The sequence below is a fragment of the Eurytemora carolleeae genome, unplaced genomic scaffold (assembly GCF_000591075.1).
Source record: "Eurytemora carolleeae unplaced genomic scaffold, Eaff_2.0 scaffold491, whole genome shotgun sequence".
In the NCBI taxonomy this organism is placed as follows: domain Eukaryota; kingdom Metazoa; phylum Arthropoda; class Copepoda; order Calanoida; family Temoridae; genus Eurytemora; species Eurytemora carolleeae.
In genome coordinates this window covers 96511-120296 of record NW_019396410.1, presented here as the reverse complement: position 1 = coordinate 120296, position 23786 = coordinate 96511, and the positions used below count along the sequence as shown (strand labels likewise).

Here is a 23786-nt window from a genome sequence, read left to right as displayed (position 1 = left end):
TTTATCTGCAAGAAACATTTTTTATACCTCAAAATTTTGGTATGAGTTTTGTATAAGACTAACTTATTATTGTACTAAGAAAGAAAAAATGTCGGTACGAATTCAGATAAGTCGGAACGGTGTGTGTGTGTGGAGGGTGGGTATTTCAAGGGGGGGGAGGGATGGTTGTCAGATAATACAGAATAAATGGGACTAGAAAAGCTTGGGTTGCAAAGATGATGAGTGTCATATATCTAAATCTAGAACATGGTGTCCCACAAAAAAGTTTTTGCAATATAAACAATTTGACACTTTAACCCTTTAATAATGTACAATGTACATACTTTAAATATGCGGACAAAAAAGTACAATTAAGTTTTCTCTAAAACAATGCAGACTTGTGTTTTTCATTAAAAGATACAATTACATATCTTATATATCCCATGCATACTGACATACTGTCAAACACACTAGCATGAAATAAAAGGCATGACTAAAGGGACTAAAAAAGGTAACTTAAAATGATCTTCAACTTTCCTCAGTTTGAGAATGAATAATAATTCTTGGCTTTTTATCAGACAGTTTCTCATGGTGAGTTTAATGCGGGTTCCAGTGTAAAAGCGAATAATGGAATTTATTCTAAACTCAGATTCAAAGCCCAGTAAAATATCAAAAGTTGATTGAGCTAAGGCCGGATAACAGTTCAAACAACTGCTTTAAACTTTATAAAGGCTTTTAAGTAGTTTTTTTGCGCTCTGGCTCGTTCCATTTTTATTTGTTAAATTAATGAGTTTCAAAGGTATTAAGACTTTTTTATTCTCTACATGTTTGCAACCCGATGTCGAGGACTAAAGATATTTTAAACTTTGAATTATGTTGGATTAAATAATTTTTTTTAAAATGTCACAGGTTTACACCATCAGGTTGCAAAGATTAAAAAATTACAGTTTATGGCAAAGACTCAACTCCTTTGAATGTCCAAGAAAAATAGGTGTTACACACAATTTTTGATTTTTTTGTTAAGGTGTAGATTGCACAAACCCCGGGCGATTATACTAATTTCTAGAAAAGTTCCTGTAAAAATCTTTAAAAATATATTTCAGGAATAGAATTGAAATATCAAAAGTTAACAATTCATAAAATTTGAGATTAATTTAAGCAACACTTTTTTGACAGATTAAACCTTTTTTGACACTCCGTCTTCTCAACTTGTAAAATGACTTGATTTTGAATATTTTATCTTGGGTTTAAATCTGAGATGTTTAGCAGCAGAATACCCTAGAATACCCAGCCATATAAACCCATTTTATACATTCAAGAATTCAGCCTCAAACCCTCTAAACACAGCCCTTAGCATAAACCAAAACACAGTGCACGATTCTTTACTCTCAGACAATACTAACAGACAGACAGTGAACTGTACAGACACACAAACCAGCCATATATTTTAGTTTAACAATGGGTATGTTTAAGTGGTCGTGTAGCACTACTCAATTTCCTTTAACCCTTTAGTTAACAGCTTAAAATCACGTTCAAACCCTGGATTTTTATTTTAAAGGGACTGTAGGTATACTTACGAGGAATCATTGGTTCCGTAGCATATATATATATATATAACTTTTACAGAACCACGACAGAAAATAATCAAGTGAAAAAGAGGGATATATCATTCATACTTGATCAGATAAAGGTTTAAATGTTACGGATCGGAAATTCAAATCTATGTAGATGGAGGATCACATAAGATTACGCCTATTGTTCCTTTATATGTACACTAATATTCACGAATAGTCCCTTTATATGTACACTAATATATATATAAACTATTATTCACGAATAAGTGTGTTTTGATGAAGAGTGAGGGGGGGGGGGACAAAAAGGATCTCAAAACACAAACTTTAATATTTTATCCCTGAATGATGGTGTAAATCTTAAACTTTCTGATCTAACAGAATTCAGATCTGTTTAAAATATGTTGTTTGTCCGACAACTAGCAATCGATATATAGAAAATTAGAAGTGTTCAGTTTCTTTATTCTTTTTTTACCAAAAATGTAAAAAAATAGTCTAGTTCTTCCTACAGTTCGTTATGTGTTTTCCTAACGTTTAGGCACAAATTTCCTAACGTTTAGGCACAAACTTCCTAACGTTTAGGCACAAATTTCTTTACTTTTATAAACAAATGTAAAAAATAAAGGGTGAACCTAAAAAAACCACACAAAACGGATTTTTTGGATTACTACTAAGAAAATCCATATAATAATTGATGAAAATCCGCAAAACTATTATTTTAGGATTAGTTGATAGTGGATCTACCAAGAAAAAATGGATAAAAAGCTTAAATTCATCTTGAAATCACAGATAGACACCTATCTCCAGAAAATGCCACATGCCAGTGATGGTAAAATAATAAAGTGGCTGTATATTGGTCCAGTTCCGGGTCCTGACACTCTCAAAAAAGAAAACCTGAGAAGCTTTGTTGTCTACCAGAAGAAGAAGTTTGCAATGCATGGGTTCTATGCTGATCACCTAAAGGGGAACGGACGACCCTCTGTTCCAGGAAGAAAGATTGCCCAGGTCAAGAGACTGATGAACAATAAGGAACCCATTAGTTGTAAGAATCATGAAAAAATATGGATATAAGGCATACCACAAGTATAAGGTTCAGAAAATGTCAGATGAGCATAAAGAGCGGCGTGTGGAGTGTTCCTTAGTGTTTATTGGAGAAGAGTGAGGAATGACAGAAAGTGGGGAAAGATCATCAATACTGATTTCAGTGCCAAAATCACTACTTATGGCCAATAGAAAATGTTTGGAGTAGTCTTAAGGGAAAGGTTGCTGAAAAAAGAATGCTCTAATGACCAACAGCTGAAGAAAGCCATCATTGCAGCATGGAGAGAGATTGACGATGATAAGGCTCTATGTAGACATTTGATGGCATCTCTGCCCCACCGACTACAAGTTGATATAGACAAAGATGGCCGTCAAATCCAGAAGGAAGACTACTAAAAGTTTCCAAATACTCAAATATATGTGTAACAACCAAAATATATCCAATAAAACTGTTTGAATCATAATGCATAAAAAAATTAGAGAAGAATTTGTATTATGTGTGGTTTTTTTAGGTTCACCCTTTAGTCTAGCTCCTAAAGTTAGACATGTGTTATCCTTACATTTAGGCACAAATCTACTTACATTTAGCCACAAATTTCCTTGCGTTTAGGCACAAATTTCCTTACGTTTAGGCACTAAATGTAAAAAAATAGTCTAGTTCCTACAGTTAGTTATATGTTTTCCTGACGTTTAGGCACAACATTTCCTTACTTTTATAAACAAATGTAAAAAAAATAGTCCAGTTCCTACTGTTAGTTATGTGTTTTCCTTACATTTAGGCACAAATTTTCTTACGTTTAGGCACAAAATGTAAAAAAATAGTCTAGTTCATACATTACAGTTATAACTTTATGTGACCCACTGCATTTCTTAGAATGGAGTTTCCGAATCACAACTGTACCTTAATTCGTACCAAAACTGGCAGCCAGCCTATCCCTTTACTCATGCTTGGTTATATTTTCGTATTTCATAAATAGTACAATATTTTGGGGTGAACCTTTCTCTTTGTATTGGTCATGACACAATTGTAATAGCAAAAAGATTACCCATGATGTCCTGTAGAAACTGCTGGTTGTGAAGTAGCGCCATAGCTGGCAGAATATCAAGATCATCCTCATCCCCCTCAAATGAAAGCCGCCGTATCAACGGATCCGGACCTGGGGTCAGGAATGAGTCATCACTCGCCTTTGTACTCGTGGATTTAACAGAAGTACCATGCCGCTGCACGTGCCTGCTGTGCCTAAGTCGGCGCAGCTGATTCTTGTGAACGTTAATTAGAAACATGGTGAGAAAACCAGTTAAGATACAGACACCGCTGAAGTAGAACCCAGCTCTTGATTCACAGCCGTTGTTTAAATACTGGGTTAAAGGTACTCCAAAAAGAACAGGGACTGACTTTAAAATAATTGTAATGATAAAAACATTTACATTTGTTACACACACAGTGGGACTATAAAAACTGTGGAACAGGAAATTAAGCAATCTTTGGATATTAATGCTGATTAAAGGGGCTGTAAGCCTAATTTCTAGTGGCCTTCGATTTAAAGATAGACATCCTCAATTTACTAACGGCATCCTTTAAAATTGTACACGTTTAAAGGGACTGTAAAGGAAAAATGAACGGGGGTATAGGCTGAAGGCTGAGAATCTCAGGAGTTGATTGAAACATATAAGAGTTCTATTTGATGTTCCTGTCTGTCTCGAGATATTGATTTAAAACTGTGTCAAATTACACTAAAACGTTTATATGCAAGATTTTGTATAAGATTTGTAGTACTAAACAGATCATATCTAACAAATACGCAACCAATCTGAAAACAAGGATATCCCAGAGGAGCCTGAGAAACTCAAGTTTGCTCCTATTATTATTAGAATTTAATAATTTTTCATTTTCAATAGATATAATTAATTATTATTTATGCGTCCGGAACATGTTACCATAACTGCAACCAATGACAGTACGGTATTATTGTAACATGTCTACGTCTGTATCACGTGACCAGTATACTGCACTGCCATTGGAGGGAGTTCTGGTCACGTGATACGAACGTTAATCTAACATATATACGTTTTGGTATAATTTTGACACAGTGTTATGTCAATTTCTTGAGACAGGAACATCAGATAAGATGTCTAATAGGTCGCGTTCAACGCCTAAGATTCTCAGGTTTCAGCCTATACCCCCTTTCATTTTTCCTTTACAGTCCCTTTAAAGAGTACTGTTGTGAATCAGGGATGTGACTTGAAAGTTGGCTAACTTTCCCTTTAGGTGAAATGGGGCAGATTACACCCTTCTTCATCCATTTCCACAGCTCTATAGGCCCAACTGTTCAGATAGTTATAATAATGGTTTATAGACCCAACTGTTCAGATAGTTATAATATTGGTTACTTTTGAAATTATCATTTGTTCCTGTGAGGCTTGCAGAAATCCCCAGGCCCGAGCAAAGTTCCTTGCTCGAACCTTCTCGAAAACATACATCTTGAGGGAGTAATGGTAACCTCCGGAGAATACTCCAAAGACCCAGATACAAGGGAGGAACCCCTGCTCCCCCTTCAAGGAGGCGAACACTAGTATTGAGATTCCAGACACCAACATACCCAGCTAGAGCCAGGAGTTTATCATTTAAAGGGAGTGTATGCCAAATTTCAAGTGACCCTTTAATGAATTTGAGAGAGGTCACTGAACTACTGGTTCAAATCCTGAGTCACCGATCCATTGTTAACGATTCATAGAATTTTAATCAGTGATTCAGAATTTGAACCGGCAGTGGGATGTTCAGCGACTTCCCCAAGTCATAAGTTTAAAAATACTTTCTTTTTAATAAAAGGTTCCAACAATTTCGAAAAAGAGAAAAAAAAATTCATTTAAAAATCATTTCAATTTGTTTAATATAAGCCTTTAGAGTGTAAGTTTAGTGTACAGTGATAACCAGAAAACATTGGAATAGGAAGACGACATTACAGCCTTACTCAAATGTATTTGATTGTTTTACCAGACACTTATAAAATTATTTTTGTGTGAAATGGGTCTGTTTACTCTGTACAATTGCTGTGTTTCATGATTACAACTAGATTGTCAAAGTTGTCTAATACTATTCCAGAGTTTTCTGGTTATGACTGTATAAGGGGGGGGGGATAAATTGCCAAGGAAAGTATAGCTCTGTTTAAAAACATTGTGTTATTTTTCACCATCATTTTGTTTTGTATGTTTCGATTATAAACTCATGCCTGGCACAAATACTGTCTTCCAATGTGACACTCCCTGACAAATATATACATGAGGTCATCGTTGCATAAATATCAAAATAATAAAGACAAATTTTTATTTCAATTTTGATTTCTACCAATTTTTCAAACAAAGAGATGTTGTTCATCGACAGCTTCTCTTTGCTTACTTCTAAAATGAAATATGCTTCTTAGTGATCAAAGCATAATTAATAAAAAGTCGTCTTCAGTGTATTGATATATTCGCTGACCACTGTGTAATGTCTTTAATATATCATTTGGATTGTTTCAATTAACTGTAATTTTTTATTTAAAGAATCGGAAAATTTTTTTATTTAATATTTTTTATTTGATTTTATTTCAGCTGTTTACCTGGAAGAGCAAAGCATAATAAAACCAAAAATAAGGACTCCTAGAATCCAGGAGGAGCCGAGATGAGTTTGTACTGCAGAGAATGCCGCAATCTCTAATCTCTTGTCTTCCACGTGGTAAACCTGATTATTACATTATCAAAATATGGAGATTCAGAGTTTAAAACTTTTGAATGGACATCTAGCTAATCTAAATCAGTTCAAATAATTTGTCTATTTTTTAATGGTGGGAATTTAGCATGTTTCACCAAAACAAATATAGAACACTAGCCTGCAATTACATTAAAGCATTTCAAAATCAGAATGGAAACCCTGACTTTGATCAAGAAAGAGGTTTGTAAGTTTCTAAGTTTGTCTCTTCTAACTAAATTCTTATTTACTCCCGACTAAATATTTCAGCGCAGACCAACCATTAACTTTATTTACTTATTGAAGGAAAACAAAAAGAACTTTAAAATAGGAAATCTCAAATGAACTAAATAAATGTCTACTCGCAAAATGAATGAGATAAATATAATTTCACCAATAGAAAGGATCAATGTAAACTCAACAATGGTTAATGAATGAATGAATATATACTCACCATTTGAATGAATATATACTTAGTACTCACCAATAGAATGAATGCATGAAAATATACTCACTAATAGAATGAATAAATAAATATATACTCACCAATAGAATGAATAACTGAATATATGCTTCCTAATAAAATGAATAAATGAATACATACCCACTAATAGAATGAATAAATCAATATATGCTCACTAATATAATGAATACATACTTAGTACTCAACAATAGAATGAAAGGATGTATATATACTAACCAATAGAATAAATGAATGCATGAATGAATAAGTACTCACCAGTAGAATGAATGGAGTGAATATTTTAAATGAAGATATAGATATAGAAAGTAGAATGAATATATACTCACCAATAGAATGAGCGAAGTGAATATTCCAATGAATATATAGATGTAGAAAGTAGAATGAATATATACTCACCAATAGAATGAATGGAGTGAATATTCCAAATGAATATATAAATGTAGAAAGTAGAATGAATTTATACTCACCAATAGAATGAATGAAGTGAATATTCCAAATGAAGATATAGATGTAGAAAGTAGAAAGAATATATACTCACCAATAGAATGAATGGAGTGAATATTCCAAATAAAGATATAGATGTAGAAAGTAGAATGAATTTATACTCACCAATAGAATGAATGGAGTAAATATTCCAAATGAAGATATGGATGTAGAAAGTAGAATAATCTGGAAGGTTCTGGAACGAAGTGAAGAAAAATCAAAAAATGGCAACTTTTCCTCCAGAGCTTTGTTTTTATCCTAAAAAAATATACATTAAAGTTTTTTAATTTTTACGTAGTTAAAATGTTATGTAAAAGGGCTATAAGATACTCAAAAGTAATCTATATATAAATTTGGCTTGTCTGTCTGTCTGTCTGTTTGTCTGTTTGTTTGTTTGTATCCAATAAACGTCAAAACGGCTGAACCGATCGGGCCCAAATTTTTTGTAGGACATCTAGGGACCCCAGGGAAGGTTTATGAAAAATCAAAATTTCAAATATTTGTCTCCATCAAAATTCGATCGTCATTAAATTTTTAAAAATTTTGAAAATCCGCGAAACTTTTTGTGAAAATCCGCGAATTATTTTTGTTTTGTTTTACGATGTACACAAAGAGAACATATGTTCACAACTAATTTAGAAGATGGGTGCGAAGCGCCCTCTAAGACTAGAAAGAAGGGCGCGAAGCGCCTTGAATTTCTAGTTTCAATAGAAATGAACAGTGGCGTTTTCGATTCACAAGAGTACACTTTAAACCTTTTGACTGATTAAGGATGACTGCGTTGAGTTCACACTGCAAGTGTACACTTTTCCGGCAATTCGATCACCATTTTTAAGATAAACCCACAGAGTTCTCTGCCCTCGATAATTAGTCAATTGTTTAAAGGGTGAACCGTTGTAAAGCGGCCATTTTCCTTTTTCCAAATGTCGCTTTAAAATACCCTTACAGTTCCTTTGCGAAATAAAATACTGACCCTTTCGAAAGTCACTGGAAATAAAGTCTTTGGTTTTTTTTATTCCTGGGACTTTCCCCCCAGTTAACCCCTCCCCCCCCCTTTCTCCATAGCTTCAATCTATCAAGATGTATACAGGATGAGATGTGTCTATAACGAATTGTAAAAACTACATTATTTCTGCGAGTAATGGACCCACGATCTCACGTTTTCATACTCTGTATAGGAGTAAACCCAATACAGATAAACATCATCAACACTTTTTAGCTAAACGTAACAATTACAACTGATCAACAAGATAAAGACGTTTACATATAACAGTTATTTAATTTATTCTACCTAATCCATTAATTCCTTGATTTCTTTTAGAAAATTCAGAAATTCCACTTATTCCAAAAATATTCCAAGAAATTGCAGCAAACTAAAATGGTCAAACTACTATATCTTTGCTACCTGATGGAGTAGACCTTTAATATATCAAACTTAGATTATTTGATCTAATAGGATTCATAGTTTGAAATATTTAAGGTCTACACTCTACAACATTGGGGTTCAAAGATATAGGGATTACAAATTCTGACAATTTTGCAAAATCAACTGATCTCAATGATTCCACCAATTTAACATATTTCTTTTATATTATTTCACAAAATCCACATATTATCACTTTTGAATTAGCAGATATCTAAACCAAAAGTATAAAAAACTCCCCCCCCCCAGCCAAGAATTTAACCCCTTTTGTGTTCCACTACACTTGTTACGACCCTTAACAGCCATTAATTAAGCAATTGTTAGAAATAAGGAACAATAAATTAGCCTGAACAAGGTGTAACATTTTATTTGCAATTAAAAGGTTAGCTTGCTGAAAGTACTCAACATGCAATTCACAGTCACCCTCCCCCCCCCAGATTACTCCATGGATAGAGTGGCATATGCGATTCACGACAGACCCTTTTAAGCCAGTTTCGTCGGAGCAAAAATTGAACATTTTCAAAGGTGGATTTACTTTAAAAGTAACTTAAAAATAGTAAATAATGAAATTGTTAGAATTTAACACTTTTCCAGATAGAAAAACAATGATATCTCTCTCATTTTTGCCCATTAAGGTGTCCACAAATGATAACTAATAAAAAAATGGCGCGCGCGTTGAGAGCTGTAACTTTTCAAATTGCACTACGTAATTCCTGAAACTTTTAGGTCGACAACTCTTAAATTCTATTTGATAATCGCCTCCAAATAAGTTTTTAAAACTGCCAAAAAAAGATTTTCGATAAAAGTTTTGAAGTTATAATGTTATAAATCTTTTTCTTCGTTTTTAATCAGGGAGCTTACTTCCGTTGAAATCTTTGAAAAAATAATTTGAAGAAATGAGTTAGGCCCAAAAAACTGTCTAAAAATACTCGTTTTTAGGAGGTTTTTTAAAAAAAATTTAACTCAGTTATTTTTTGAATTTTTCAGAAATTTTAACGGATTTAATCTTTTTGAGTTTCTCGATTGCTTCTTATAAACAGGAAATGCGCAATAATTGTCTTTTTCGCAAAGAAACTACAATTAAAAATAAACTGTTTTAAGAAACAAAAACATTGATATTTAATTCATATTTGATCAAGAATACTGTCGAATACAAACGGATTGAAAATAACTAGCTTGCCCTGTTCTATTTCTGTCTTTAACTCACATAGATCCAGACAGCTATACAAAATGTTCATGATTAGGTTGACCGTCGCAACGCCTTTACATTTTCTTTTACTTATACTGTTTGGTAGACATTTAGATATCTTAGTTTTAGTTTTTTATAAAGTAGTTGGCAAAATTCTCAATAATTTTTCTGGAAAGCTTATAACCTTTAGATTACTGTGAACTATAACCTCTGCAGTAAACTCTTGAATGATAAGTTTACACCACCATCAAACCATCAAACATTGAAACTATTCCTTTAAACTAGAAGAACATATGCGGTATAAACATGCTCCCAGAATATTTGCCAATTTATGAAAATATAAAATTTATTTATAAATAATAAATCTGTACCCTATGTTGTTTAAAAAGTGGTGTACCCTATGTTGTTAAAAAAGTGCTGTACCCTATGTTGTTTTAATAATAAATATTTTTGCTTCAAAGGGAGTGACCGGCAATGTATGGTAGGTGAGCTGAGAATGTAGTATTGTGAAGAATTTTTTTTAGGATTCATTTGAGACATATGAAACATTTTAATGATGCATAATTGCTGAGTTTGATTGATCTCAAAGTCGACGTTCAAGATAATCCATTTGGGTGGTTACGTTTTGAGAATCGATCTTTTAAATTATTAAATAACGATGACGAAAATGTATCAAAAAATCTACAGTAAACTAATTAGATGTTTAGGAACATATTTCTCAATAGAAATTTGTCAATAAATCAATGTTAGAATCAATTATTTCGTTTTCATCATTATATTGAATTTCTTATTCTTTACAAATTTGTTAGCAGATTTCTACAAATTCTTCAAATGTCGTCTTTTCAATAAAAATTCCAGAAAATCTTTAGAAAATGTTTGTGAACAATGAAAGATTACAGAAACTAATAATTTAATAAGATTAGTTATTTTCAATGATAAGAGTTCATTTTTATTTTGTCAACCTGTTCCTAAACAACTTATTAGTTTACTGTAGATTTTTTGTTACATTTTTTGTCGTTGTGATTTAATAATTTAAAAAAAATCAATTCTCAAAACGTAACCAGCCAAATATAAGATTTTAAAAGTCAAATTTCTCCACAATACTACATTCTCATTTACTACAGGAAAAAAAGGAAATACAAAAAAGTACTAGAGAATGCGGCACAATTTTTAAAAACTTATTTTATCAAAAATTTCCAAAACCTATGGCATATGAACGTTTTGGTTTAATTCAAAAAGACTTGCTGCAGTTTTGAAATTTGATTATACGCATATCACAATCTTTGTCTTAAATACATTTTCCGGGGGGGGGGGGGGCTACTATACCCCCATTACATAGAATAAGACTCATTTGTTCAGCAATTTGAGGTTTAAGTATTATTGCAATTCTTGTAAAAATTTGTTTTACTTACCTTGTAGATTTGAGCCTACAGGTTGCAACTGTTACTGGAGAGAGAAGAAGAGACACACAGATAGATATAGATCCAATCCATCCTAGATAGATATATAGATAGATATAGATCCAATTCATTCTGGAGAGATGTATAGATAGATATATGGATAGATATAGATCCAATCCATCCTGGAGAGATGTATAGATAGATATATAGATAGATATACAGATAGATATAGATCCTATCCATCCTAGATAGATATATAGATAGATGTAGATCCAATCCATCCTGGAGAGATATATATCACTCACAACTAAGCTTTAGGTGTGTACTGCAGTAATCTGCAGTACACTGACTAAAGATATAGTAGCGTTTAGTGGAGAGTGTTATAGATAGATATAGATCCTATCCATCCTTGATAGATATATATTTAGTTGAGATATAGATCCAATCTAGATACAACCCATCCCAGATAGATATATATATATACAGATAGATCCAATCAATAGATAGGGTAAATCTTCATATTCTTTAATTTCATGAATGAAGCAAGGTTATAGGTTACATCTTTTAGAGAAACTTTGGGCGCTTGCTACTTTTTTGCTGCTTATAAAGTTAAAGCCTATACGTTTTTTCTATTTGGTCTCTAAAGCATATATCCGAAAGTCCAATTGTAAAAGAAAAACCACTTTTAAAAAAATTTACAGCACGACAAAGAAAGATTTATCCCTGACCGCTGACCAGCAAGAGAGGGATGGCTACTATCAGTGTTTTGGAATTGCTCCCAGAGTTTGGAGTAAAAAGACAAAACATAGGTTTCCTCAGATATCATGATAATTTGATGAATTTTGGTATAGTGCGAGCCATATAGAAGGCTATAAATATAACAAAGAACAATTTTTATTTTCTTGAATGTTGAGTAAAAAGCATTTTTAAATGGCGCGAAAAATTGGATTTTTTCCTTAAAAAATTTGGAATAAGATAATTTATGAAGATGTTGAGATACATTGGACCAGCTCAAATATAACCTTTATGTATATTTAGCTAAAAAAATTTTTTTTTACATAAACCAATAATCTTTAATGCAAAAGCTAAAACAAATGTCGTCAGTTTGGCGTGTAAAAACTATCTGATCGCCAAAGGCTACTTGGACTGAAATTTGTGATTTTTTCCCCTGCAAATATCTGAACAAAGACAGTAAAATGGGGTAACAGAGCCATTTTTTCAATTTTCGATTTTAAAGGACTTTCCATAAAAGGTCGGATAAATTTTAACATTTTACTCCAAACCCCTGGGAGCAACCACCCCGTCCTCGACCATGGCAACTCTTAGATTAAAATGCCTTACTTAAAATTATGTTTACAGTCCCTTTAAAAGCACATTGAGTTATGGCATACGCACTGACAAGAGTTATTCATCCCTGACTTGTTTAATATATTGGCGAGATTAAAGTTATGCTTAAACACTGAGTATGGTTGACATGTGTACACTGTTTCGTAGATTTATTGTTGGCACTAGAAGACGACAATACCATAAATTCTAAATTTGAGATCAGGAGGTGAAATCTTTACACGAAGGGGGGAGGGTCTTCTCATGAAGGGGATGAACCAAAGGTGGAGGTTTTTGTCTGATTCAGTCCACTACTATATACTATATACTACTATATACTATATACTATATACTACTATATACTACTATATACTATATACTACTATAGAGAGATGTACATAATTAATATCCCCTAAGGATCCTACTTATAGACCAGACAAATGTATAAATAGATATATTACAGACATATTACATATATATATATACTCATATATTTATATAACAAGATAAATTTAGAGCTGGGCACGGCTCTAGTATAAGGAATGACAAGAGTGTTCCAAGAGTGTTTCAAGAGTGTTCCAAAAGTGTTCCAAGAGTGTTACAAGAGTGTTCCAATAGTGTTCCAAGAGTGTTCCAAGGGTGTTCCAAGAGTGTTCCAATTGTGTTCCAAGAGTGTTCCAAGAGCGTTCCAAGAGCGTTCCACCGAGTCGCATATCCAATTCACACCGGTATGAATCAGATATCTGTGGTTTCGCTTCTAAAAGCTGTTAATTTGTATCAACGAGGTTATAGTGTATAGAGTGATGATGTACGTTATTCTTTTATTAATTATAATCGGCCTTGAACTATACCGAGAGCGTACTGCATATTTGATTATTATAAGGAGATTCTGGCTTAACTTATAGTATATCATTATTAGTAAACCGAGTCCAAATCTTAAGACAGGGTATCGTTATGAAAACCCGTTTTGGAACCCGAGTTTCATGAAGGGGGTTAGACAGTTTTGTGGATATTAATATTTTGTTATGAAATATTTTTTTATTTCATTTCTTCATATACTCCATTTTTTAAAATCTCTTTAATCAAAAAATACACAATTGCTAAGATATCAAAAAAGAAACTCGGGAGTTCTACGATACTCTTTAAAATTTTGGGCTCAGTTGTAAGTGTACTGTAAAGACAAATGAGCAGAAAGCACACAGATAGAGAACTATCATCCCACCTGATTTTTATTCATAATTTCTCTGAAAGATCATTTCTTGCTTCAAAAATAATGAAGATATTATCAGAACTAAAATTTTTTTAAGCAACTTAGAATTTTTATAGATTTTTTTATTTCATTTTTATTGGTGTATTTACCCACGTGTGCATCCCTATATATTGGGTTTATTACGACTGCATAGAAAATAAAAATGGGCTTGAGTGTATTTATTTAACCAATGTAAACTAGGAAAACGTTTTTTTTTAAATTTGGTGATGATCCAAACCGCATAGTGTTTAAATAAAGTAGATATAAGTTCCACATTTAAAAAAATATATTTCGGTCTGGGTGAACCCTCTTCAATTCTAAACCTTAGCGGACCCCTTTCTTTAAAATGCAGCACAATTATTTTATCAATCTGCATTGAAAATGTTATTTTCCTTTTTCTTGAATCTTATGTTGACGTCACGTTAATGGCAACACTTTAGAAATATAAACATTTATCTTTGCATTGAAATGCATCCTGCATCTTAGATTTAAAAAAAATCTGAATTTACTTGAAAGTGATGAAAAAAGAGTGATAATTTGTGAAAAATATTTTAAGTAAGATTTTTTTAAAAGCTTTTTCGATAAACAATTTTGATGACTTAACAATAATTTTTTTAAGTTTTTTAGTTTTGAAAATTTTAGTATTAAAGTTATATAGGTCAAAATGTTACAACGATATATGGCCTAATTTCTAAAGTCCATGAGAGGGGGGGGGGGACTCCCCATGCATTTCTTGGATATAGACCATGTTATATAGGGTTAAATTAATATAGTTAAAAGTTTAAAGGTTATGCGAATTGTGAGATATTGTCTTTTCATTTCAAGTTTTAATTAGGTTAAATATTAATCTATCTTTTAGCAACCATGAACTTTATAAATAAAGGAAAATTGAAAATACTTAGTTCTTCTATCCTCTCATCCTCTCATCCTCTCATAACCATTAAATGGACCTTTTCTTGTTATTAAAGGGACTGTAGACGTAATTTCAAGTGACCCTCCTTTATAATTTTCCTAATCCTAAACTATTCTTTTTAAAAGAACTAGACGTAATAATACGTCAGTCTCAAGTCTCCGTTTACAAAAGAAATCATGTCTGATTCAGTCCACTACTATATACTATATACTACTATATACTATATACTATATACTACTATATACTACTATATACTATATACTACTATATACTCGTTCAACCTTTCCCTTTTAAACAACCCATCAAGCCTTTTTTAAACATTACAAATAAATCTATTATTTTTATTTCTAAAAGCTGTTATTTTTTATATTTTTTTAGAATTCTAGATTTCTTCTATAGATTTTTTGATTTCTAGAAAAATGGCAATTTCCCTTTTGATTATAGCATCTAACCTTATTGAAGTGAAATGTTTTTTTTTCTCCATAAACATTTAAATTTGAAAACAAGCAACTAAAAATGCAATATTACATGAGAGCATCCAATTAAAGGATTAAATGAAGGGAATGGGGGGGGGGTGATGTCAACTTTAAAACTTTTAATATTTAAATTTGAAAATTTGCTTCAAAAACAATTTTCAGATTAAGCTTGAAAACTATTTCAATAATGATATATGAGACATATTCTCCAAAATAAATCAAAAAGAAAATAAAAATAAATTTTAAAATGTGGGGGGGGGGGTGAACACATGCTAACCTTTATTTTTCGTTTTTGAGATTTAAGATGAAGAATTGCTCTTCTCTGTGGATGATAGAGGGTGGCTGATCTATAGAAGATCCCCAGAATAGAACAACTTGTACATACACCTAGGTATACCATGTACAGTTTACAGTACGTTGTAGAATGTACAGTACATGGAGTGGGCACAAAACATCGATTATCAAAATGTCGAATAAAAAAACGTCGATGATACAAAACGTCGGCTACCACAAAACGATGACTTCTACAAAATGTCGACAGTTAGAAAATGTTAGATTATGATGGGTTAGGATAGGTTAAGACAATTTCTGGGCCGAGCGCTGCGGCTAGGATGGGCTGCGTTGATCGTAATTTGAATTGAAAGTGTTTTTTTTGCTGCATATTTAAGAAACAATTTCGGCGGAGTTTTGATTAATAATTGTGATTTAAAAATTTTTAAATTTGTTATTCGATGTTTTGTAGCAATCGACGTTTTTTAGTAGTCGACGTTTTCTAGCAGTCGACGTTTTGTAATTTCGACGGTGTGTTATTCGACATTTTATAGCTGTCGTTGTTTTGTATCATCAACGTTTTATTATTCGACGTTTTGATAATCGACGTTTTGTACCACTCCCAGTATTTTGTACTGTAAAGCAGGTTACTGTTTAAGATATATAAAAATTACAGTATATTGTACTATACAGTAAAGTGTACTGAATAAAAAAACTAAAAAATAGAAATTGGACAAATTTGAAGAATTAGTTTTTTTTCAGGATGAATGAGCTTGAACCTGTAATAGCTTGAAGGCCTAATCTCCATCCGACCTCCTTTAGTGTTGATCTCATGAATACACTGATAATAATAATACCCAACCCACTCCCAGCTACAACAACAACCTAGATAAATACAATAATAATAATAATACCCAACCCACTCCCAGCTACAACAACAACCTAGATAAATACAATAATAATAATAATACCCAACCCACTCCCAGCTACAACAACAACCTAGATAAATACAATAATAATAATAATACCCAACCCACTCCCAGCTACAACAACAACCTAGATAAATACAATAATAATAATAATACCCAACCCACTCCCAGCTACAACAACAACCTAGATAAATAAAATAGTAATAATAATACCCAACCCACTCCCAACTATAACAACACCTAGATAACTACAATAATAATAAGAATACCAAACCCACTCCCAGCTACAACAACAACCTAGATAAATACAATAATAATAATAATACCCAACCCACTCCCAACTATAACAACACCTAGATAAATACAATATAATAATAATACCCAACCCACTACCAGCTACAACAACAACCTAGATAAATACAATAATAATAATAATACCAAACCCACTCACAACTATAAAAACACCTAGATAAATACAATAATAATGATAATACCCAACCCACTCCCAGCTATAACAACAACCTAGATAAATACAATAATAATAAAAATACCCAACCCACTCCCAGCTATAACAAAAACCTAGATGAATACAATAATAATAATAATACCTAACCCACTCCCAGCTATAACAACAACCTAGATGAATACAATAATAATAATAATATCCTAATTACTTCCGGCTACAACGACAACCTAGATGAATGCACTGATAATAATAATACCAATCCCATTCAAAGCTACAACAATAACCCAAACTATTTATTCCAACTTTTTGAGAAATCCCAAACTATTTCTGTTTTATCTTTTATTTTTAACTGTTTTTTCTAATTTTTTTTTTAACTGTTTTTAATTTAGTTTTACCTCTACAAGTTCTCTTTTACGTTTAAAATACTGCGCCACCATTAGGGTTGATGCATCACGAACAAAACTAACTCCTAGACCTAAATATTTAAGTCAATCAAATCAAATCAAATAATATTATTTTACGCAGTATTACGCATAGAAAATAGTAGTAGAATACAGACAGAAAGATATATATAAATATTGAAGACAGAATTGAAGAAGGATAAATAGATAGACCATAGAGATTGATAGATAAGTAGACAGACTGTAAATAACTAGATAGATAGGTAGATATATATATATTTATATGTGTATAGATAGAAAAATAGGCTATGTATAGAATACCTACTATAAAACCGTAACTGATGACTATTTGATGAAACTGACTAGCAAAGGATGTGAATAGAAGTCCTGTATAATCAACAACAATAACACAAAAACCAGTTTTTGCACATTTTCAAATATATTAACGATTCCAAGGAAACTAAAATACGATCAAATTAAAGCTTCCTTTGGTCCCTTGGATTCAAAGGTTTAATATTGCCAATTGATTTAATAATTGATTTAAAACTTGCTCGATCAACTCAAATAGAATTGATAAATCAATGATTTAAATACCAATGGACCCCCAGCTGTCACCCCATGTGTTCTCCCCTTGTACCATTATGATGTCACGATTCATGAAATATAGAGCAGAAGAATTCTGCAAACATTTATCAAATATCATCAACCTACCGGGTGTCCTACATCATATTTATCAAATATCATCAACGTACAGGGTGTCCTACATCGTATTTATCAAATATCATCAACCTACAGGGTGTCATACATCGTATTTATCAAATATCATCAACCTACAGGGTGTCCTACATCGTATTTATCAAATATCATCAACCTACAGGGTGTCCTACATCGTATTTATCAAATATCATCAACCTACAGGGTGTCCTACATCATATTTATAAAATATCATCAACCGACAGGGTGTCCCAAATCATATTTGATCGAGCATAGGGAAAAAAAGATTTTAAAAAATAGGGAATATATAAAGGATTGAATCATAAAAAGAATGTAGTATTTCGCAAATATAAAAATTTGCATGCCAAAAAAGCAAGGTTCTTTGAAAATATTCCGATATCATATTTTTTTACTCGGTGGTGGGGTGGGGTGGGGGTTAATAAAGAAGGATTGGGAGAAAGGGGGGGGGGTCGTTTGATTAATAATCACAATTTAAATTCATAGGACAAGATTGTACTCAATCCAATCTTTTAAGTTTTAAGAGATACATCCTGATACAGGGTTACTCACAACGGATGAGACTTTAAAGAAGACCTGAAAAACAAGGACTTTAACAAGCCCAATGTAAAATTAAGCCGGCTGTCTTAAATATCGTCTGTTTAATAGCTCTTTAGTTAGTGATAAGTTTAAAGCTGCGCGGAATCAGTAGTATTTGGAAACAGTCAGTATAATCTGTACAATCTTCCTCAGAAGTCTCATCCTTTGTGGGTAACCCTGTATACAATATATCTTCTGTTAGAATCACAAAACAGTGAAATTATCGTCTTTTTCTTATCATGAAAATGACTGCTAAAATAATCTATAAAAAAGTATTTAGAATTTTCGGAGTATTTCACTTGCAATAGTTGTTTTTTATAAAACCGTTATAAAGTAAAATATAGAACAAGGATTACATCTCATTCGGCGGTTTTCCGGCTCTCACTGTATCATGGCTCAGAAATGTATCATATATTATAGGTACAACGATATTTCATGAAGAAATTGATTTTATACCAACTTTGGTTTTCTTGGCGAGCAAATTCCTCTTTTCTTTAACGATTATCTTCAAAACTTTAACATCAGCCTATACATTACCCAGCCTTCAATACTTTCTGGCTTATGAATTTTAAACATTAAATTCATAATATTTTGCAATTCAAGCCTCCCAAGTCTTGCCTTGCATACAAAGTCAGGGTTAAGACAATAGATGTATATTGTATACACCATATATTATATACTAGCTGGAGTATTATCATTCATCGACATGGATACTCCCGACCCCTAGGAACTTTTATTGTATTTCAGTTTATTAACCCTATTCCTGCGACCCCTCCCCCCTTGTAGTTTTTTACATAACTCAAAAAGTATTGGTCTGAGGTTGTTGAAATTGTCTATCTTCTCCTAAATCCATATCCCTCCCTTTAGAATTAAACGTGGCTTTTATTTTAACTGCCTGAGCCCTCAGGCACACTGTCTGAATGACTACTTTTTCCAGTAACAAACTAAATCTTTGTTTTGACCCACTTTCAGTTGTCAGACTTTGAAAATTTTTAGCTTTTGGAAAGCCTTTGACATACGGAAACAAATTAAACAAGTTTTGCAAAGAAATTTTTGTAAATTATCCGGACATCAAACATGGGATTTATAGGGGGGGGGGCAAATTGACTCCCCCCTGGTTTTCATGTACCCAAGCTACAGGGTGTCCCAAAAAACATGGGAATTCAGTGACGAATTCGATATCGTCTTTGTTATGAATTAGCATAAAGACGATATCGAATTCGTCACTGAATTCCCATGTTTTTTGGGACACCCTGTAGGATAGGGTTAAAACGTTACCGTGTAACCTAGCACTAATGTAATTAGGAACTTTGTATTGTATGTCAGTTTATTAAAACATATCCCCGTAACCTAGCGCAAGTGTAATAAGGAACAACTTTATTTTGTATGTCAATTTATCAAAATGTATTTCTATAACCTGGCGCAAGTGTAGTAAGGCACATGCTATAATGATAATATCAATACCCGTATACAGGCGCACCAGGGGGGCTTACATTGAAATATGAAGGGGTAAACCCCTCCCATCAATCTTTAACTGGGAGGGAAAGAGGGGGGCACTTAGGGCCAGGTATCTTGGTAATGTGTTATGATTATCAAACAATATAATTTAAAAGTATATTTGGGAACTTTTAATAATCATTAGTTAAATTATTAGTGGAAGTTTCTATAGAATAAAGCTCTTCGCTCAAATATTTATTTTAGCCATAGCTGGAAACGGCAAATTGGTTGAACTTTTTTGAGGGTGACGTAAGCTAAAAATTCTATAACAAAATGTTCGTAGTTAAAAAATGAGAACCAGAAAACAATGGAATAGGAAGACGACTTTAAGACTCAAGTTTGATTAATGCTTTAATCTCGTCTTCCTATTCAACAGTTTTCGTTTTCTGGTTCTCACTGTATATTTTAGTGTACGGGTCAATGAAAATTTCATTTGAACTTCTCGGTAGCTAGAGTAAGTTGTACCGAGCCCAAAACTTAAGACAGGGCATCGTTCGTAAAACCAGTTTTGAAAACCGGGTTTTACGAATGGGGTTTAGGCAGTTTTGTGAATATCAACATTTTGTTATGAAATATTACTTTATTCAGTTTGTTTGTTTATATTCTCAATCTTTTTAGAATCTCTGAAATCAAATTCTACACAAACGTTAAGACCCCAAAAAGAAAGACTTGGGAGTTTCGTTCAACGATACTCTTTTAAATTTCGGGCTCAGTGGACATACACGACCAGGGAGTAAGTAATAGAAGGGAGATATAACTGACGCGGTTCGCCCTTCCAAATGATTACATGCTTTGCAGACGGGTACTCCATTTGAATAAGAAATATTTGTCTGATGTACATTAACTGCGTATACAATAACCTATTCTGAATATTTCATATACAAATGGAGTACCCGTCTGCAAAGCATGTAATCATATGGTAGGCCAAACCGCGTCAGTTATATCTCCCTTCTATTCCATACTCCCTGTTCACGACACAACGGACAGTACATCAAATGAATCGTCTCCTTCTATTATGATCAATAGGATAAATAGAAACTATTGATTTGTTTATAAAGTATAAGCGCGTATTTGGAAAAAGCCTACCTGCACCAGCGGTGTACTCTGACCCCCATCTCCTTATTATTGAAAGAAGTAGAACTCCGAAGGACAGCTGAAGTCCATGACTAAGAACCTAGAAACAAGTTATGCAAACACTGAGATCCAGATGCATACAGTGAGGTGAGATTCAGAAAACTCTGGAATAAGAAGACGATATTAAAGCAATACTTAAACGTATTTGATACTGTTTAAAAGCTTAATGAGTAACTTATTGAATCAGTTATTGAGTTAAATGGGTTTAGTGTTTACACTGCACATCTTCTGTGTCTCATGTTCATTGGACTTTTCAAAGCCAGGACTTGAGTCTAAAAGTCGTCTTCATATTCAAGAGATTTCTGGTTTTTACTGTATAGATATACAGTGAAACCCTTAATAACGAATACATCGAAAGAATTCATCAAATGTCGTATTCTTCACTTTCTGATAATGGAATGTTGCAGATATTTAGTTTTTTAATTAAATCATTATATGGAGCTCTTTAAAACTGTTCCCGCATATTCATGGCTATTTATCTATTTTCGCATATACTGAAAATTACGTAATATAGTATAAAACTCATTGAAAAATTGTCAGGACGACATTTGATAAATTCTTCGGATGTATTCGTTATTAAGGGTTTCACTGTAGATAGAGATGTTTTGTAATAATACATAAATATCAATTGCTTCATTAATATGAAAAAGAGTAAACATCATGTCTGTTAACATTGCCTTTGTTTTCAGCTAAACAGTTGATTAGTTAATTAATTAATTTATTAATTGATTGGTGCATTATAAAGATTTGTCTGAGAAATCAAACTAATTGATTGAATAAATGATTGGTATTTGTATTGATCGATTGATCGCCTGATTGATTAAATGATGTATGAATGAATAAATAAATGATATCTGTATTGATCAATTGATCGCCTGATTGATTGCTCGATGAATAAATGAATGATATCTGTATTTATCGATTGAATACCAGGATGATTGATTGATCTAAGAATGAATGAATGATATCTGTCTGAAAAATCAAAATGTCGAATAATTGGTTGAATGACTCTCATCTGTTTTATAAAACTGTTTTGTCATGATGGAAATATATTTCAAGGAGAAAAAATCAAGATCATCAGATAGATAGATACAAGTGCAATATGGAGATTTCAAATCATCACTCTAACAGATAGACAGATAGACAGATAGACAGATAGATAGATAAAAAGATAGACAGATAGACAGAAAGGCAGATAGGCAGATAGGCAGATAGATATATCGACAGATAGACAGATACACAGATACACAGATAGACTTATAGACAGATTGACAGATAGACAGATAGACAGATAGACAGATAGACAGATAGACAGATAAAAAGATAGACAGATAGACAGATAGACAGATAGACAGATAGGCAGATGGATAGATAGACAGATAGACAGATAGACAGATATACAGATAGACAGATAGAAAGATAGACAGATAGACAAATAGACAGATAGACAGATAGACAGATAGATAGATAGAAAGATAGACAGATAGACAGAAAGGCAGATAGGCAGATAGGCAGATAGGCAGATAGATAGATCGACAGATAGACAGATAGACAGATAGACAGATAGACAGATAGACAGATAGACAGATAGACAGATAGACAGATAGACAGATAGACAGAGAGACAGATAGACAGATAGACAGATAGACAGATAGACAGATAGACAGATAGACAGATAGACAGATAGACTGATAGATATTTGTTATTAATTCCTAGAAAATTATTGGAAACATTTAGATTTGTTAACAATGTGTTGACTATCTTCAAGTAAATGTGTTCTTTGTTATGTTTCTCCGGTCCTGTCTAATGATGTTTAGGAATTGCGCAAGTCGTTTCCATAACTTTTAACAACAATAAAATAATATGAAATATAAAATTTTATAACTTACCTGAACGCAGAGTGCACAGAAAAGGATTACCCATCCCCACCCTCCCTCTGGGTAATAATGTTGCCTAAACAATATATTTTATTGACCAACTCAATGAGATATATGTACTCTATGTACTCTATGTACTATATGATATGTTCTAGGGGATATATTAGCCTGAAGACTCTATATATGTATGTTCTTTGTGTCTACATTGATAACTCTGTATATCGATATACTCTATGTTAAGTGGATAAGTGTATTATCGTTGTTTACATTATTAAAACTGTAAATCTCAGTACTCTGTGTTAAGTAGGTGTATCAGACTTATTATGTGTGTACTCTCTGTGTCTTTACTGATAACTCAGTATATATGTTTACATCGAGAACTCTATGTATCTATGTACTCTATGTTTAGTGGATAAATTAGCCTAGTCAAGTTCACTGTTCCCGCATATTCATGGCTATTTATCTATTTTCGCATATACTGAAAATTACGTAATATAGTATAAAACTCATTGAAAAATTGTCAGGACGACATTTGATAAATTCTTCGGATGTATTCGTTATTAAGGGTTTCACTGTAGATAGAGATGTTTTGTAATAATACATAAATATCANAAACATAGAATAATCAGGAGAAAGAGGAGGT

The 23786-nt window shown here is 32.6% G+C and overlaps 1 protein-coding gene and 1 long non-coding RNA gene across 2 annotated transcripts in view; one reads left to right on the top strand and one right to left on the bottom strand.

Annotated features, from left to right (window-relative positions):
- Positions 1–17732, bottom strand: part of LOC111702772 (monocarboxylate transporter 10) — a gene marked incomplete in the record, with an annotated part of 21633 nt that extends 3901 nt beyond the window's left edge. The window contains 9 exon segments of the mRNA XM_023474545.1: positions 3638–3986; positions 5004–5195; positions 5822–5855; positions 6191–6312; positions 7412–7543; positions 15536–15645; positions 16308–16413; positions 17319–17398; positions 17646–17732. Coding sequence (XP_023330313.1) covers positions 3638–3986; positions 5004–5195; positions 5822–5855; positions 6191–6312; positions 7412–7543; positions 15536–15645; positions 16308–16413; positions 17319–17360 — 1087 coding nt within the window.
- On the top strand, positions 15569–16625 carry LOC111702773 (uncharacterized). The gene is made up of 2 exons (XR_002765482.1): positions 15569–15649; positions 16291–16625. It is a non-coding gene; the product is annotated as an uncharacterized LOC111702773 (long non-coding RNA).
- Positions 17733–23786: the final 6054 nt, after the last annotated feature.